Source organism: Macrobrachium rosenbergii, chromosome 34 (genome assembly GCF_040412425.1).
Source record: "Macrobrachium rosenbergii isolate ZJJX-2024 chromosome 34, ASM4041242v1, whole genome shotgun sequence".
Taxonomy (NCBI): Eukaryota; Metazoa; Arthropoda; class Malacostraca; order Decapoda; family Palaemonidae; genus Macrobrachium; species Macrobrachium rosenbergii.
Genome location: NC_089774.1, coordinates 6,378,825 through 6,398,209, shown reverse-complemented (window position 1 = coordinate 6,398,209; position 19,385 = coordinate 6,378,825). Strand labels below are relative to the sequence as shown.

Genomic DNA, 19,385 nt, shown 5'->3' with positions numbered 1-19,385 from the left:
AATACAAAAAGAGATCCCACTAATTAAAATAAAAAAAGAAAACAAGCGAATAATATTGAAAACGTGGAAGAACAGAATAAAAAAAAACACGTCTTCAGGATAGACATGTCTCCAGAAATCTTAAAACTACCAGTATACGATTTTTTTTTTTTGCGTAACTGAAACAAAAATGGTTGCGTGGTGTCTAAGAAAGAGTCAGTTAAAAGATCTGTATCGGGGAAGGGTGGGTGGCGCCGGGGATCCAGTGTCCCAAACCCACTAGGGTTCAAATTCATTTCCCATATTTTGTACCCTACGCCAATTTTAGCTCAGTCTCTGTTAAGGAAATGGGCAGTTGCAGGTCTTCTAGGGAAATAAAACGGCAATTGCTCTTGGAAAAAGTCCACTCAGCCTTTGGTAGAATTGCAATAGTTTAGTTGTTAGAATATGCATGAAAACTGAACTGTTGGTCTGCTGGAAAACTCTCACATAGAGGTGCTTTAGAACACTGATGACAGAAGGTTTCAAAGCAAAACATAAAGACGGTTTTAGCTTAACCAAATTCTAGGTTTTCCTGTCCCTGTTGTAGTTGGGTAGAAGAGGGGTTACTGTGTTCTAACATAGGTTGTACCCTGTTCTGACATAGGTGGTACCCTGTTCTGACATGGGTGGTATCTGTTCTGCCATAGGTGGTACCCTGTTCTGACATAGGTGGTACTCTGTTCTGACATAGGCGGTACTCTGTTCTGTCATAGGTGGTATCTGTTCTGACATAGGTGGTACCCTGTTCTGACATAGGTGGTACTCAATTCTGACATAGGTGGTACCCTGTTCTGACATGGGTGGTAGTCTGTTCTGACATAGGTGGTACTCAATTCTGACATAGGTGGTACTCTGTTCTGACATAGGTGGTGCCCTGTTCTGACATGGGTGGTAGTCTGTTCTGACATAGGTGGTACTCAATTCTGACATAGGTGGTACTCTGTTCTGACATAGGTGGTCCCTGTTCTGACATGGGTATTAACCCTGTTCTGACATGGTTGGTACTCTGTTCTGACATAGGTGGTACTCTGTTCTGACATAGTTGGTCCCTGTTCTGACATAGGTGGTGCTCTGTTCTGACATAGGTGGTACTCTGTTCTGACATAGGTGGTCCCTGTTCTGACATAGGTGGTACCCTGTTCTGACATAAGTGGTACTCTGTTCTGACATAGGTGGTCCCTGTTCTGACATGGGTATTAACCCTGTTCTGACATGGTTGGTACTCTGTTCTGACATGGTTGGTAGTCTGTTCTGACATAGGTGGTACTCAATTCTGACATAGGTGGTACCCTGTTCTGACATAGGTGGTACTCTGTTCTGACATGGGTGGTACCCTGTTCTGACATGGTTGGTACTCTGTTCTGACATAGGTGGTACTCTGTTCTGACATAGGTGGTACTCTGTTCTGACATAGGTGGTACTCAATTCTGACATAGGTGATATCCTGTTCTGACATAGGTGGTACTCTGTTTTGACATAGGTGGCACTCTGCTCTGTCATAGGCGGTACCCTGTTCTGTCATAGGTGGTATCTGTCCTGACACAGGTGGTACCCTGTTCTGACACACACACACATATATATATATTATATACATATATTGGTGTATATATATATATATATATATATATATATATATATATATATATATATATATATATATATATATATATATATATATATTTTTTACTAACAGAGGGAAGTATGAATTAAGAAAAAGTGAGAGACAAAATAAAAAAAATATTTACAGATCACAAGAATCAAAGAGTAAGACATGAAACTAAAGAGAAGCTGAAAAATCATAAAAAGAGTTTGACGAAACTCAGAAGACAGAATAAAAAGAAGGAAAGGGAGGGACAGTAACAATCATAAATACATGAAAGACAATACTAAACATTACTGTACATTGACCCTGAAATAACACTTCCTAGAGAAGATTGACAGCATTCAAGAAACTGGAATAACAACATCAGTAATAGGAAGATGGATAAGATGTACAGTAAAGACCTGAGATGGAGGCTAACAATACCAGTGATACTAACAGTAACGATAACAGACACCAACAAAAACAAACACGTCAGTCGAACTCACCAGGACACACCTACAGGTGGCGCAGTAGCTAGCGGACGTCCCGCGCAGGAGTGGGTGCCACACCTCCCCAACCTGGAACTCGTGGTTGTTTATCCTGCATACTCTGCGTTCCCCGGCGCTCCAAGCTGTTGGGAGGAGAGAGTGAAGGTTTAGAGAAGTGTCTTCAAGTTCTGTTTTATTTGGTTGGTTTCTTAAGATTCTAGGGCTGGAGATGTAGTGTGGTTTGGCTTTGGTACTCCAGTGACTGTAGGCTTTTGCAGTGACTGCCCAGCAAAGTTTGGTCCAGGGTATGGCTTGTTTCAAACTTGAAGTGTTCCACTTGGATGTGATAATCTCATTGAATCTGGTTCATTTAAAAGTCCTAACTTAATCTTGCTGATCTTGAAATCCAAGCAGATTTGTTTGGGCTTGAAGCCTTACCAGATATACTGGGTTGATTAGAAACCTAACTAGATTTGGTCGATTTTGTAATGAATCAAATCTGGTTGATGTAGAATCTAAACAGATTTGGTTGGTTGATTCGAAAACTAACTAAATTTGGTCGATTTTGTAATTTTGATTGGTTGAACTTGAAACCCCATCAGATTTTGGAAACCTTATCAAATTTGAATTGGCTGATCAAGAAACCTAACCATATTTGATTGGTTGATGTGGAAACCTTATCAGATTTTAATTAGCTGATCAAGAAACCTAACAAGATTTGATTGGTTGATCTGGAAACCTTATCAAATTTTAATCGGTTGATCAAGAAACCAAACCAGATTTGATTGGTTGATCTGGAAACCCCATCAGATTTTAATTGGCTGATCAAGACACCTAACCAGATTTGATTGGTTGATCCAGAAACCTTATCAGATTTTAATTGGCAGATCAAGACACCCAACTAGATTTGATTGGTTGATCTGGAAACCTAGGTTAATCTGAGTAAGCATGAAATATCAATAGATCCAGTTGTAGAAACTATTGCGAATTGTACAGATGACATAGATAACTTTGTGGTATGTGCATCAGAATCCCAAAAACATTCAAAAAAGAACGATCAAGAGAACCAGGTCTTGATGTATATATAAATGTAATGATGGCTACCTTTAAAACGGTTCTCCTTGTATTGTACTGACGTTTTTATAGATTTATTTTTTAATTTGTCAACTAATTTTTGCTTTTCAAATGACTGGTCTCTTTTTTCTGTATTTCATATTTAGTTCTGTTGCTCTTTGCAGCAGAACATCTTCTTCTTCTTCTTCTAATAATAATAATAATAATAATAATAATAATAATAATAATAATAATAATAATAATAATAATAATAATAATAATAATAATAATAACCAATTTTGAATTTCAAAGTCAGTGGCCCCTGTGGTGGGCTTGTTCCATATGAATAGGGCTCATCTTCTGAATATTAATAATAATAATAATAATAATGAATAGAAAATCTTAAATCTAAAAACGAAAAAAATAAAGCAATAAAAGAATTAGGCTATAAAGAATCCCGCCTTTCAATTAAGAGCATTGAATGAATAAAGATGAATAAGGATGAAAAATCCCCGATTCCCCAAAATGCACAAAATCATCGTCCCTTTAAATAAAAAAAATGTAAATTAATAGACATAAAAACCATATAAAAATAAGAAGGTTCATCCCGTGAACGCCTTTGCACCCAATAACCTTTTGAGCCGTTGGGGGGGGGGTGTTTAAAACCCCCTGCTCCCCTCTCCCCAGAAACATTTATTATAGTGTTAATAATCGTAATGAAGACATGGAGTGAACTTAAGAGTGGCGCGGAGGGCGTGGGGGTGGGGGCGTCTAGAATGAATTATCCCTGGCTGGAAGGGAGGTTCCCTCCTCCTCCTCCTCCTCCTCCTCCTCCTCCTCCTCCTCCTCCTCCTCCTCCTCCTCCCCTGTTGTTGAGATCACTCTAGATAGATTGATGGATGGAACTGGAATGGGGGGAGGAGTGGAGTGGAAGGGGGCTGGAAAAGACCCCATCCTGGAAGGGTCCTGGATCTTCCTTAGGAGGGTTCGAGTCCAGGAGTCTGGAAGGGAGATGGGTAGCCCTCAAGCCCCTATGGAAGTGTTGAGGGAGCGCTAATATACAGAGGGAGAGGGACTCACCCCCTCCCCTCCATGAGGGAGAAGGGCTCACCCTCCCCCCTCCATAAGGGAGAGACAAGAAGGACCTTCCCCCTTAGAACTGGAAGGTGTGAGGTGAAAGAGGGGTATAAGACTGGAAAGTTTTACCTCCCCTACCCCCTAACCCCACCCCCAACCCACACCAGAGGGGACAGTCCATTCAATTTCTACATAGGAGAGAGAGAGAGAGAGAGAGAGAGAGAGAGAGAGAGAGAGAGAGAGAGAGAGAGAGGAATGAAGGCAAAGAGTGAAGGAAAACATAAGAGATGGCTTAGGCTTAGCACAGGCGAATGATAGCCCCCTAAGAATTAGGCTTAGCACGAGAAGATAAAGAAGGAGAAGCAGTAAGAGTAAGAGGAGTAGGAGTAGGAGGGAGGAGGAGGAGGAGCAGTAGGGACTACTTGCAAAGGGAGGAGAGATTTTCACTCTTCGTTATATTGCGTCAGACAAGAGAACTGCCTCTGGTCTGACGCTGCTTTTATGTGTAGGCCCAAGAGACACCCCTAGGGAACCCCCCTCCCCTCGTAGTGAATAGTTGATTAAAAGATCTGTGCGCCCTGAGAATAATACTCTTCTTGCTTCGTATATCAAAAGTACTGCCGTAAGATTGCTTAAGAAATGACTGTTTTCAGACGGTGAACAAAATGGTCTGAATGTTTTGTGATCTGTCTGAAAGCTCTGTACTGTAAGTGACGCTGAAGTCTATATTTTGAAAGTTTTTTTTTTTACAATATTGCTCAAAAAAATTACTAATTTCGAAATGGTCTGAATGTTTTGTGATCTGTCTGAAAGCTTTTACTGTCAGTGACAGTAAAGTCCGTTTGGAAGTAAGGAATAATTTTTTTTCATAAAGAAATGGACATTGAACGAAATAATCTGAAAATTGTCTCATTAATTTTTTGTGTATGCCTCGTTGCCTATACAGACTGGCTAAGGTTCATTAGTGGTTTAGTTCCCAAAATTTATGGTCTTGGACTAACTTAATGGAAGAAGAAGAAGAAGAAGAAGAAGAAGAAGAAGAAGAAGAAGAAGAAGAAGAAGAAGAAGAAGATGACTAATGATAAGAAGAGGGGGAGAGGGAACCGAATAAAAATAATAAACTTAATGAAAGGCTAACACGAAAAAAGGTCCAATTTCTGTACCAATCTTTTATACTTTTCCCCCCCCAAAAAGAAATGCATTTGCTGTCCTACATGGCGAGTTTGTCACCCTTGTAGGAAGTAGAGTCCTTTAAAATATTTTAGTGCATCCTACTGTCAAATTCAACGCCAAGAGTCCTTTGCTTTCCTGGAAATATTTTCATCAGTGCATCGTCAAGTAATCAGTATTATTTTCACCAAGGAGCCATTAATTCTTTTCACCAAGGAGCCATTAATTATTTTCACCATGGAGCCATTAATTATTTTCACCAAGGAATCCATTAATTATTTTCACCATGGAGCCATTAATTATTTTCACCATGGAGCCATTAATTATTTTCACCATGGAGCCATTAATTATTTTCACCATGGAGCCATTAATTATTTTCACCAAGGAGCCATTAATTATTTTCACCAAGGAGCCATTAATTATTTTTCCAAGGAGCCATTAATTATTTTCTCCAAGGAGCCATTAATTATTTTCACCGAGGAGCCATTAATTATTTTCTCCCAAGTTGTCAGTAATTATCCTGCTGTTATTTTCACAAAATAGCCAGTGATTATTCTCACCAAGTAGTCGGTAATTATTTTCTCCAAAGATTCAGTAATTATATTCACCAAGTACTCAATAATTATCTTCACCAAGTAGCCAGTGATTATTTTGATCTAAGTAACTAATAATCATTTTCTGTAAGTGGTCAGTAATTATTTTCACCATGTAATCTGCTGTTATTTTTACCAAGTAACCAGTAATTATTTTCACAAAGTAACCTGCAATTATTTTCACCAAATAACCTGCAATTATTTTCTCAAGTAACCTGCAATTATTTTCACCAAATAACCTGCAATTATTCTCACTAAGTAACCTGTAATTATTTTCACCAAGTAACCTGCAATTATTTTCACCAGATAACCTGCAATTATTTTCACCAAGTAGCCAGTAGTTATTTTTCGATACTCTTGCCAACTGGAGGTCATGCAATTCTGTATGGTTCCTGCCAACTCTCTCACGACTTGGGTATACAACTTCTCTCTCTCTCTCTCTCTCTCTCTCTCTCTCTCTCTCTCTCTCTCTCTCTCTCTCTCTCTCATTTCTTGGAAACGAATCAGTGGTTCTTGTCGAACCACTGGAGATGCGAAGGAAAAAAAAATCACCTCTTCCTTAAATATAAACATTATTCATTAAATACTCTTTGGTCTTGTAGGGTTGGTTGTATATAGTGTGTGTATGTGTTTGTACACCAGTCACAAACATCACAAACAAGTTGAATACAGGCCAGCAATTATCAAAGGTTCGTTCTCCCCTTAAAGTCGTTGACATGTTTCTAACATGTTTGTGATATGTATGAGACATGTATGACAATGTTGGCGACATGTTTTACTCTAGTGTTGACACACCTTTACTGTCTTGAAGTTTGAGCAACAAACCTTCACTTTCCATACACCTACGTAGGTACAAGTGATGTGAGAGGCTGGCCCGGGGCTGGACGATGGCAAATCTAAATGAGGAACTCATTACCCATAGACTATCAGTGTTACACACCGAAAAAATAGAATATATAATAAATAACCTCCATTACACATCAGATGTTAGTGCACGCTACTCATTTTGTAGATTCATATCCTGCTGAGGTATCGAGATATCACACAGCCCCTTGCTGAAGGTCTTTTATCCCCTCTACTTCAGTGCTGTGGAATGTTTTCTGGCCGTTTTGTGAGTGCCATTGTGTGTGTGTGTGTGTATATATCTTGCTATGTATTTATCAATCTCGTTTTCTATGGTATGTTTCTGGTTAATGAATTTTTTGGGAGCATTTTTAATATGCGTGTGTTCCTGATTTTTAATAATAATAATAATAATAATAATAATAATAATAATAATAATAATAATAATAATAATAATAAACATGTTATAAATGTCTATGTTCATTTAACTCATCCAAAAGTTTAAGTCCAGTATACATTAGTAGGTGGGTCATATAACTAAATTATTTTTTAACACTATTTTGGTCCCTGCCTTAACGGAGAACCAAAATTGTATAATAATAATAATAATAATAATAATAATAATAATAATAATAATAATAATAATAGTGAAGAAATCTGCTAAATATATATTAGAAATATATTTCTAATATATATTTACATTTACACCACTGTGGGTTTCGTCACCATTCTAGTGACTCATTCTATTATGAGATTTTTTATGAATAATAATAATAATAATAATAATAATAATAATAATAATAATAATAATAATAATAATATTAATAACGACCGTAATAATAATTCAAGCTTTCCCAAGAGGTGAAATGTATCACGTGGTTCCCGTAGATTTTCGTCAATCTCAATTTCACAAAAATAATAATTTCAATAAAAAAAATAAAATAATATAATAATAATAATTAGGGTAAGCTTCATGAAAGTATGGACTTCCACGCGATCTTTAATAGATGACATTTCGAATTAGAAAAAGCAGTTCTGGGTCCTATTCCCCATCCTACAAAAACTCCTTTTGAAGTTCGAAGTTCAACGCGACTCGATCAAAGGGCTGGTGACTATCATTTGGCGCCGCAGCTGGGAAAGCGGGAGCTGGGGTGGGGGTGGTTAGTGGGGAAGGGGGAAAGCCTTTGGAGGGATGGGGAGAGGGGGTGGCAGCCCCCCACCCCCCTCGCCAACATTATGCACTCATTCATTTGTGACACACTGAAGAATATACTGAAGAACAATTTTGTAAACAACAAAAGGATTACTCTCCATATGTCAGACCGGACCAGACTTACACACAAACACTCCCTCCACATCCTCCTCCTCCTCCTCCTCCTCCTCTCCCTCCCAGAGGGGGCGGTGGGGTTAAGGGAAGGGGGGGTCCTTCGCCTCTTCTTGCGTTCCAAATTTATTGACTTAGAGAAGGCTTTGGGAACGCAGCCAGAAACGGAATGACTTCTCTAGAATGTGGGAAAGTAGCGGACGACGAGGCTGCTGCTAACCTAGTGAAGAGAGAGAGAGAGAGAGAGAGAGAGAGAGAGAGAGAGAGAGAGAGAGAGAGAGAGAGAGAGAGAGATACATGCAGCCAGTCTGCATTTTTGTGGGATGGGAGGGGGAAAGTGTGGGAGAGGTGGTACATTTTGTGGGGTTTGGAAAGTGTGTTTGGGATGGAAGTGCATTGTGGTGGGATGGGATAAGTGTTTATTGTGGGATGGGAGAAGCACGTTTTGTAGGATGGGAGAAGTACGATTTTTGGGATGGGAAACTGCATTTTTGTGGGATGGGAGAAGCACGATTTGTGGGATGGGAAACTGCATTTTTGTGGGATGGGAGAAGCGCGTTTTGTGGGATGGGAAACTGCATTTTTGTGGGATGGGATGAAAAAGTATTTGTTTTGGGATAGTAGTATATTTTGTGGGATGGGAGAAGTGCAGATTTTGTGGGATGAGAGAAATGCTTTATTGTGGGATGGGAGAAGTGCATTTTTTGTGGGATGGGAGAAATGCTTTATTGTGGGATGGGAGAAGCGCATTATGGTGGAATGGGAGTATGCATTTTTGTGGAATGGGAGAATCATGTTCTGTGGGATGGAAGAACACATTTAGTGGAATGGAAAAGCACATTTAGTGGGATGGGAGACGTGTTTCCTGCGAGACAAAAGTCCATTTTCTGGAATAGGGGAAGTGCATATGGTGGAACGGGAGAAACGCATTTAGTGGGATGGAAGAGGAACATTTCATGTGTTTACAAAAGTGATAATATGGGATGGGAGAAATCCACAATATGGGATGGGTTTGTAGTGCTTTTATGTAAGGGCAGACTTTGCATTATTTGGAGTTATGGAATGGTAGAAATTTTATGAGATGGGAGATGCAATTCTTCCATGCGGAGTGGAAGGATCACAAATGCACTGGGACAAGCGTGGTGTTGCAGGAATGCACAATGCACTGATTTGCTGCATCCCATTGCATTAATTATTCATAGTTATGCTAAAATACTGCCAATTATTTAAGCTAACAGTTTACAGTCCTCCTACGGAGGGCGCTATATGTGTCACAGGTGAATGAACTAATGCTTTGTATAGCTGCTTAATTATATTTAGCGCTTTTGGGCAGCAGAAATCGATAGCTGAGAGGTGACAATAATAATAATAATAATAATAATAATAATAATAATAATAATAATAATAATAATAATAATAATAATAATAATAATAATAATAATGAGATTTTAAATGCAGGTGTAACCAGTGGAATGTCCTTAGAAGGAAAACGTGAACGTAGATATTGCATTTGATTATAGACATGACGGTTATGTAATGAGAGAGAGAGAGAGAGAGAGAGAGAGAGAGAGAGAGAGAGAGAGAGAGAGAGAGAGAGAGAGAGAGAGAGAGAGAGCAGGGAATCCCATACTCAGTGTTAAATGAGAAACAGCACGAAAATGTAATCCTGAATTCAGAATATATATGATCCATTTCAGTTATAGTGTATTTACTTACAAGATATAGTTTATGTAGTATTTAAGAATAAGAGTACAATAGGAAAGTGTTGTGAAGGACTCTCCTGAGAATCCTAAAGGATACACACACACACACACACACACACACACACACACACACACACACACACACACACACACACAACATATATATATATATATATATATATATATATATATATATATATATATATATATATATATATATATATATATATACACTACATTTCAGTACAGTATATCAGATCCCATGCAAATCATGTGACAATCTCCATAAAAGGTGAAATTGAATAATCGCTTAGAAAAGATTACAGGACAGCAAAGAAAATGTAAAAGATAGTGAAACGATTGTGAAAACAATAATTCTATCAACTGGGCAGTTGTAAAAAGAGGTCGGCTTATTCAAAATGCTAGAAAGAAATATAATTTTATCCAGTTGTATAAAGGGAAACATTCTGCAAGATTGGGAAACATTAGTTTAGGAATGTATAAACTTGATCCCAGTTATTTAAAAAAAATATGTAAATTGTTTAGATTCCAAGGAGTACAGTTGTCGTGGTCTTTAGAGAGCAGAAGTGTGACCCCTCCTAGGTCACAATTGAGGTCTGGGTTCATTCTGCTTATTTGCTAATATTTTTTTTCAACTGTATGACTGTTCGTTTGTACTGTTATCATAAAAGATGTGTAAAGTCTTACTACTGTATATTAATTGTCTTGAAAATATCTTAACTATGTAAGGTGAAATCAGTCAGGATTTACACCCTGTATATATATATATACAGGGTGTCCATAAAGTCTGTTTACAATTTAAAAATTACACTACAAAAGCAAATGAACAGAGAAATATGTGGAATAGATATTGAATTTTTTTTGCCTCGTTTAATACACCTCTATACAGGCACCATTAGTTGCACGGAGCACATCAAGGCGGCACTCGATTTCCTGCCATGTTCGCTGTAGCATAGCCTCATCAATGGTGGCAATGGCATCAGTGATCTTTTGCTTGAGGTCAGTGACGTCATGTATCTTTGTTCGATACACGATACTTTTAACGTAACCTCACAGAAAGAAGTCCAGGGGATTGATACCTGGTGAACGAGGTGGCCAGGGAATTGGGCCATCCGTCCAGGGGAGTGGTATCTGGTGAATGAGGTGGCCAGGGAATTGGGCCATCCCTTCCAATCCACTGGTCTAGAAATGTTTGATTTAGGGACCCTTGAACATGCAGTCCCCAATGTGGTGGTGCACCGTCTTGCTGGAAAATGATAGTTGGTTGAAGAAAAAAGTTAAGTATACCTTAGTTTAACCAGACTGCTGAGCTGATTAACAGCTCTCCTAGGGCTGGCCTGAAGGATTAGACTTATTTTACGTGGCTGAGAACCAATTGGTTACTGAGCAACGGGACCTACAGCTTATTGTGGAATCTGAACCATATTATACTGAGAAATGAATTTCTAACACCAGAAATAAATTCCTCAAATTCTTCACTGGCCGGCCGGAGAATCAAACACAGGCCTAGGAAAGTGCTAGGCGAGTACGATATCGACCTATCCAATGAAGAACTGGTCATCTAGTTGTAGCATCACATATTCAGTCAAAAGGTCAAGGTGAACATCTGCTTTAATTGATGGCTGGAAGAAAAATGGCAGTGATTTGATTGCACATGATCCCAAACTACACATTCACCTTTGGACTATCTTGGTGAAGTTTCTTAGTCATGTGGGGATGCTCTGATCCTCAGATTCTCGCATTATGTGCGTTCAGTTTCCCTGAAACATGAAAGGTTGCCTCATCAGTTGAGGAACGTTTCCCCCTCAGAAATTTGATTCAGCATGCCAACTGCAAACTCTTTTCGTCTTGGTTTATCATTCGGCTCGAGTGCCTGTGTGAGTTGCACTTTGTAAGCGTACAATCGCAAGTTCTTGTGCAGGACTTTGTGCACTGTTGAACGTGGTAGCTGTAAGTGTCTGGCAGCAGTACAGATGGACTTTGCAGGAGAATGATCAAAGGCTTGTCTTACACGATTGATGCTTTCCTCAGATGGTATTGGTCGTCCACTCATCGTTTTATCCAACAGATCCCTGTCGCCGTAAATATCTTGTGCCATGCACGAATTGACGGACGCGACGGTGGGTCTCTTCCATACTTAGTTCTGTAGTTTCGCTGAATCTGCGTATCCGATTTTGTTTCAGTAAAACATTACTCATCCTGCCTGTTCTTGAGGAGTAGCAATTTTTTAGGGGTTCATTTAACAGTACCTGTGTCATCAAATGTAATTTGATCAAAACCTTTGATAACTGCTGAGTACATAGAACTGATCTGATTGAGATATCTCGTCAGTGGCTTTTGTAATGAATTTTTAAACTGTAGAGACACTTTATGGACACCCTGTATATATATATATATATATATATATATATATATATATATATATATATATATATATATATATATACCTGGCTCCTTGTCACATACAGTGTTGTTTGGCATTATTCCTCAGCCAACCCTTTCTCTCTCTCTCTCTCTCTCTCTCTCAGCCAACCCTCTCTCTCTCTCTCTCTCTCTCTCTCTCCTCTCTCTCTCTGGTGTTGTCAAGTAGAGAGGGACCGGCAAAGTTGCGAAAACAAAAAAGCATTCCTCCACGTGCCGTTATGGTCCTGTAAGTTCAGCCATGTCTTTTAATAGTCATACAATGCCCCCTCTCTCTCTCTCTCTCTCTCTCTCTCTCTCTCTCTCTCTCTCTCTCTCTCTCTCTCTCTCTCTCTCTCTCTCTCAACACACACACACACACACATATATATATATATCACCATAGTTATTTTTTCTTCTTCAGAGGGTGGGTGATGTTTCACACACACACACACACACATATATATATATCACCATAGTTATTTTTTTCCTCAGAGGGTGGGTGATGTTTCAGCACCATGCCTTTTGTCTCTCTGGCTGCAACCCACCACAGTTGTCTGACCACAAGGTACTTGAACGTCTCCCAAAACGACAGAGGTACAGGGAGAGGGAATCGAACCCATTTACTCATTTGTGTGGTGAGGATCCTAACCATTATATATATCTATATCTATCTATCCATCTATCTATCTATCTATATATCTGTAAATATATATATATATATATATATATATATATATATATATATATATAATATATAAATAATTATATATATACACAGTATGACAAAAACAATGTTGAGAAATTTCAAAATAATTAAAAACTTTAGCATCTGTTGATAAACTTCTGAGATGGTCCAGTCATGTTGGGAGAACGGAAGACGACAGCTAGGTGAAGGATGTGTGAATCAGAATCATTAGGAGAAAGGGTTAGAGGAAGCCCCAGAAATGGTCAGATAGATGACGTGGTAGAGATATTGAAGAGGATCGAACGAGGGACATTGAAGAGAGTTGAGTGGCGCATTGTGTATGGGGGTTTGGGGATTTGATATGTAAATATATATATATGAAATATATTTTATATATATATCCACACAAACACCAGTGCCTAAACTTCACTACCAAAATACAGACATATATTCACATACACAAAAACACATACACAAACACACAAACTTTGTTGTCGCATCCACTGTGACTCATTCATTCCTCCTAATCCCCGATGCAGCCGGAGCAGAGAAGTAGGTCAGATCCATCAGAGCGAACGGAGAAGGGGAAAAAAATGAAGAAAAATAAAGAAAAAAAAAGATATACAATAAAATAATACATTGGGGTGGAAAGAAAATTGTCTTCATTCCATGGTCATGTTAAGACCTACTGAAATTTCTGGAGCAGTTTTCAGAGGGGGTTTTTTATCTCTCTCTCTCTCTCTCTCTCTCTCTCTCTCTCTTCTCTCTCTCTCTCTCTCTCTCTCTCTCTCTCTCTCTTTTCAAGGTTTTTATTTCTTTTTCACTTTTCTGTGGTGGTGGTAGCTAAATCTCTCTCTCTCTCTCTCTCTCTCTCTCTCTCTCTCTCTCTCTCTCTCTCTCTGGTGGTTGCTGGATCTCTCTCTCTCTCTCTCTCTCTCTCTCTCTCTCTCTCTCTCTCTCTCTCTCTCTCTCTCTCTCTCTCTCTCAGTCTTTCCTCTTCTCTGGTGGTTGCTGGATCTCTCTCTCTCTCTCTCTCTCTCTCTCTCTCTCTCTCTCTCTCTCTTTGGGGTCGTGTGAGGGCTATTTCCCCAAAAGTTTCGAGGTGTTGCCTAGCAACCCATTCTGCCAACGAGGTAAAACTTTTTTTTTTATTTTTCTTTTTACTTTTTTTTAACAAAGTAATTGCTCCAGAAGTTGGCTTGGCAGTGGTACCTTTCCCCTATCCCCTTCCCCCCTCCCTCGCCCTTCATCCCCTTAGGGTTTGCTGGGATTTTCCGGGTAAAAATTTGCCATAGTTTCCCCTTACGACTTTTGGGAAGACGCGGGGCCGTTTTCTTTGGCGAATTGTATATGTGTGTAAGTGTGTGTGTTGGGCAATCTCCCTCAGAGGTGCGTCTTGCTAGCAATGATGAGTTCTGGGTATTTGGCTTTATTGGCAAATTAACTTTGATGATTTCTAGGGTTGTTCTCTGTTGCAAGTTCAGAGGAAGATTGTCTAGATTATTTTTAGGTCAGTGTCTGCATTTAGCTAGATTTGCACCATAAAATTGGTGATTTCTAGAGCTGCTTCTCTGTTGAGAGTTCAGAGCAAGATTGTCTAGATAATTTTTAGGTCAGTCTCTGCATCTAGTTAGGTTTGCACCATAAAATTGGTGATTTCTAGGACTGTTCTCAGTTGCATAAAATTGATGATTAAAATTGGTGATTTGTAGAGCTGCTTCTCTGGTGCAAGTTCAGAGCAAGATTTTCTAGACAGTTTCTAGTTTTGTCTATCTTTTTCTAGTTAGATGTATTTCATTTCACACGAACTTCTCTAGTTAGGCTCTAATTTATTTTTAGATCCACATAAGTGTATAAACATTCCTGTCGAATGTACGAATACTGGACCAAAGGTCTCCCTTGTGACTAGTACAGCTAATGATAAAGTTTTAGGAAAGCTCTGGATCTGGGTAAGGTACCTTTTTCGTGTTCAGGGGAGTGGTGGGGTTGGGGGGGGGGAATTGCTGCTGCCTTGGCGGAGGTTTGCAGCCTCTGAGAAACCTTAGATGCCTAAGACCAGTGATATAGGCAACCAAACGGTCATTTCTAGCCCAGGCCCGAAGGCAACAGAAATTGGAGAATTAAACAGAAAATTGGAGAAGGAATAACTGGAATTTTACCCTGTAGGAAGCAACTGAGCCTTTCCTAAAACAAGGGCGAAAGCTGTAAGGTTTAGGGGAAACAAGAAGGAGGAAGAGATTCCAAAGCTTGTGCAAGGGGTTGACCCTTGTGTTGGCAATGTCCACCAGGAATTGCTTAGTGACCCAGCTAAAATTTGGACACACAGAACCACAAGTCCTTCCTTCTAAATCTGTCAAACTAGGTCAGAGGCAAATGAAGAAACAAGCATTCTCCTCTTCTTCTTCTTCTTCTTCTTCTTCTTCTTCTTCTTCTTCTTCTTCTTCTTCTTCTTCTTCTCCTTCTTCTTTTCGTGTTCCTTGACCCCCAGATCATTCAGAGGTCCGAAAGACAAGGCTTTTATGTCCCTTGACTGAAATTGACGCTCCCTCAGGAACCTGAGGATGACAAAGGATCCTGCCTGGACTGTTCGAGTGTTTGCCGTCCTCTCCGAGGTCTGTTTGAGGTGCCCCGTGACAGATGGACCGATTATAATGATCCAGCCTTTCTCTCTCTCTCTCTCTCTCTCTCTCTCTCTCTCTCTCTCTCTCTCTCTCTGTGGCTTTCGTTTCTCTGTCAGTGTCTACGTGTTTATCTGGCTGGTTCCTCTTCACGTTTAGTATTTTTAGTGTTTCTCTCTCTCTCTCTCTCTCTCTCTCTCTCTCTCTCTCTCTCTCTCTCTCTCTCTCTCCCAAGTGCTTATTCCGCAGGGCAACTCCGCAGCCTCACAAGACACATCTCCGAATTCCATCTTTCCACCAGAATGTTAAACCTCGTCCAATTAACCCTTTGCCCTCCGAGGCCCCAACCCGGATGACGCCCCAACTCATCCGTGAAACATCCAGATTCACAACTCCAAGGGAAGAAGGACCTCCGTGGGGGGGAGGGGAGGGGAGGGGACGACTCATCCGCTTTTCTGCTGACTCGAGGGAAACAAGAGAGAAAAGGGAGACGGCGAGATTCGCAAGCGTTGCAAAAGTAGATTCTTTGACACTTCATTTCCATTCGCCTCTACTTTACGATGACTCTTTGTTTACACCTGAGGGAACACGTGGGCTGCTCAGCGGAGGTGGTGGTGGTGATGGTGGCGTTTGGGTATCGTGACGCCAGATTGGTTGATATGTCAGTCATTTGGTCAGTGACCAAGACTGGTTAAAGCTTCACAGTTGATTTGGTATTCTCTGATAGATTCTTGCTAGTAGGGTGATCATATACCTGTATATATATATATATATATATATATATATATATATATATATATATATATATATATATATATATATATATTATATATATATATATATATTGTGGTAAGATGTTTATGATAACTTCCTCACCAATCAAAAAGGCTAGCGTCTGACTCTCAGACAAAACCGATTGATTTGGGCGCGTGCCATAGAAACATTTTGTTCCTGTGTTGATCTAACAAGTGAATAAGGTATCTAGTGGCTACCTAACCGTGCTGGATCGCAAACAGAGCACGGAAAAGCCTAGGGCTAACCACTGCATCCCAAAAAAGTCTCGCAGGGAACAGGAAAAAGGTTAACCTTCCCTGGAGCATAAGTTCAGTCAGATGAAAGTTGGAGAGAGTTGAAACGTAGCTGAAAGGGTAATTTGGACGAGCGAGTTTGATAAAAAGGAAGTCAGGTGAACGCAAGTTGATAAAATGGAGGGCAAATGGTCTTGGGTTAATGCACAAGGTTGAAGTTTATGAAGAGAGTGTAAAATTCCAGAATGGGGTCACAGAGGTGGCAGGAAGCACATGCGGTTTTTCGATGGTGGGAAGAAGGAAAAATTAATAAGCGGTAACGTGACAAGATGAGATTAGCAAATGGAAAAAGGGAGATAGTAGGAGAATGGATAATGCAAATGGCTTTATGGAGAAATACAAGTTGTCCTACAAGGAAAGAATGCAGAGAGATAGGTTAGTGAGCAAATGGATCTCAGAATAACAGATACAGATAGAGAAATGCTGTCTGAAGAGAATGCGTTCCCAGCTCGATGGAGTGAGTATTTCGAGTATTGAAAGTGGATGACTGAATAGAGGCAAGGCTAAATAACATAGGATGGAAAAGGGTCATTAAGCTTGAGAAATCTCACGGAAGCAACTACTGAGAACATTTGGAAGTCAGTTAAGAGGCTGAAGATTGAAAATGCCTCACTGTAGTGAAAATGGGACTGGATGACTATGGTGTGTAAGGTATTTCGAGGTGAAGGAATGGTTCTAAAGGAATGGATAGAAATGTTAAATATTCATTTATAAACTGGACCGTGTATGGCAGGATTAGGATTGAGTAGGTTAGACTGACAGAAGAGATGGTAGTTGAAGAGCAGTGGTGTTTAGATATTGTTGCAGAGGTTTCTGTACAAGTGTTCTTCCACTTTTAGGCATTAAAAGGATTAATGTGACACTGATCAGTGCCTGTTATATGGAGCCACTTCTGGTCTGGGAATATATATATATATATATATATATATATATATATATATATATATATATATATATATATATAAATCATGTACCCAGTAGCAAAAGTCTATCTATCAAAGAGAACCAAATCAATTGTGAAGCTTTAACCAGTCTTGGTCGCTGACCAAATGACTGACATATCAACCAATCTGGCGTCACGATACCCAAACTCCACCACCATCACCACCACCGCCACCGCTGAGCAGCCCGCATGTTCCCTCAGGTGTAAATAGTCATCGTAAAGTAGAGGCGAATGGAAATGAAGTGTCAAAGAATCTACTTTTGCAACGCTTGTGAATCTCGCCGTCTCCCTTTTCTCTCTTGTTTCCCTCGAGTCAGCAGAAAAGCGGATGAGTCTTCCCCTCCCCTTCCCCCACCCCGAACAGAGGTCCTTCTTCCCTTGGAGTTGTGAATCTGGATGTTTCATGGATGAGTTGGGGCGTCATCCGGGTTGGGGCCCTCGGAGGGCAAAGGGTTAATTGGACGAGGTTTAACATTCTGGTGGAAAGATGGAATTCGGAGATGTGTCTTGTGAGGCTGTGAGGCTGGGAGAGTTGTGAAACTGGAATAAGCTGTTTGTGAATCTGTGGGAGAGAGAGAGAGAGAGAGAGAGAGGAGGAATGATTGTTTGTAAATCTGTGTATGTGACAGAGAGAGAGAGAGAGAGAGAGAGAGAGAGAGAGTACCCAAGACGTCCACCCAAAAAAAAAAAAAAAAAAAACAAACAAACACTCGAACATCCCAGGAAGGGATCCTTCGTCCCTCTCTCTGTTTGCTGAGGGAGTGTAAATTTCACTGGCCATATAAAAGACGGTGCGTTGGACCTTTAATGATTTGGGGGGTGGGCCAAGGATAACAGGAAAGGTGACGATAGAGAGCCCAAGAAGAAGTAATGGGCGTGAGAGCATGACGTTTTGTAAGTTATAGCCTGGGCTCTAGGAGTGACTTCATTCCTCTTGTTTCTCATTCTTTAACTTGTCCTTTGGTGTCAGTAAGTAGGAGTGACATTACTTTATTATTATTATTATTATTATTATTATTATTATTATTATTATTATTATTATTATTATTATTATAAGATGAACCATTATTAACAAGCCCACAAGGTTTCATTAAATTTGGTATATTATTATTATTATTATTATTATTCATTTCAAAGAAATAACAAAAGATAATGAAATATAGCAAGAAGATATCACTTATCAGAGAAGACTTGGCTTGACATTGACTTTGTTTTTGGAGTCAGGTCCATCTTGGCCACTTCAGTTTAAAAATTGAAATTCTGGATCTGCAGTAATCTCAAAAAAACCAACCAATTCTTCTTTAAACCATAAACAACCCAAACACAAGATTTCATTGAATTCCATCCATAACATTTTGAGATATCCTGCAGACGAGCTACAGACTAATTCTGATAAGTACATATGCCCCCTCCTCCCTACCTCCCCCCCCCCATCCAACCCCACAAAAAATCCCCAAAGAAATTGAATTGAAGAAACGAAAACCTCATAAAATGCTCTAATGTATGCATTGATATCAGACATGTTAATGCCATCTGACTGCAAAGCTTCAAGCACGGATTGTCCTGGAAGCATAAGCATCGACGCCTTCCAGGATTATCTGCCTGGAAGATACAGTGTCAACGCGCACGAGTTTATTGTGGTTTGGAATCTCTGGTTGGACTGGAAGTCTGGAATGATGCAAGGAATTCAGAAACAAGAGACTGGATTTAGATTTATGGGGTGGTGTCATAATGTCCTTTTTTTCTGTCAAGTTTAGCCATTTTCTGCTAAAG

The 19,385-nt window shown here is 39.7% G+C and overlaps 1 protein-coding gene across 1 annotated transcript in view; it reads right to left on the bottom strand.

Moving 5' to 3' along the window:
- The window catches only part of LOC136856119 (chordin-like protein 2), a 97,899-nt gene that overhangs the window by 34,162 nt on the left and 44,352 nt on the right, over window positions 1-19,385 (bottom strand). Inside the window, exon 3 of the mRNA XM_067133768.1 lies at window positions 2,110-2,234. Coding sequence (XP_066989869.1) covers window positions 2,110-2,234 — 125 coding nt within the window. The remainder of the gene's footprint in view (window positions 1-2,109; window positions 2,235-19,385) is intronic.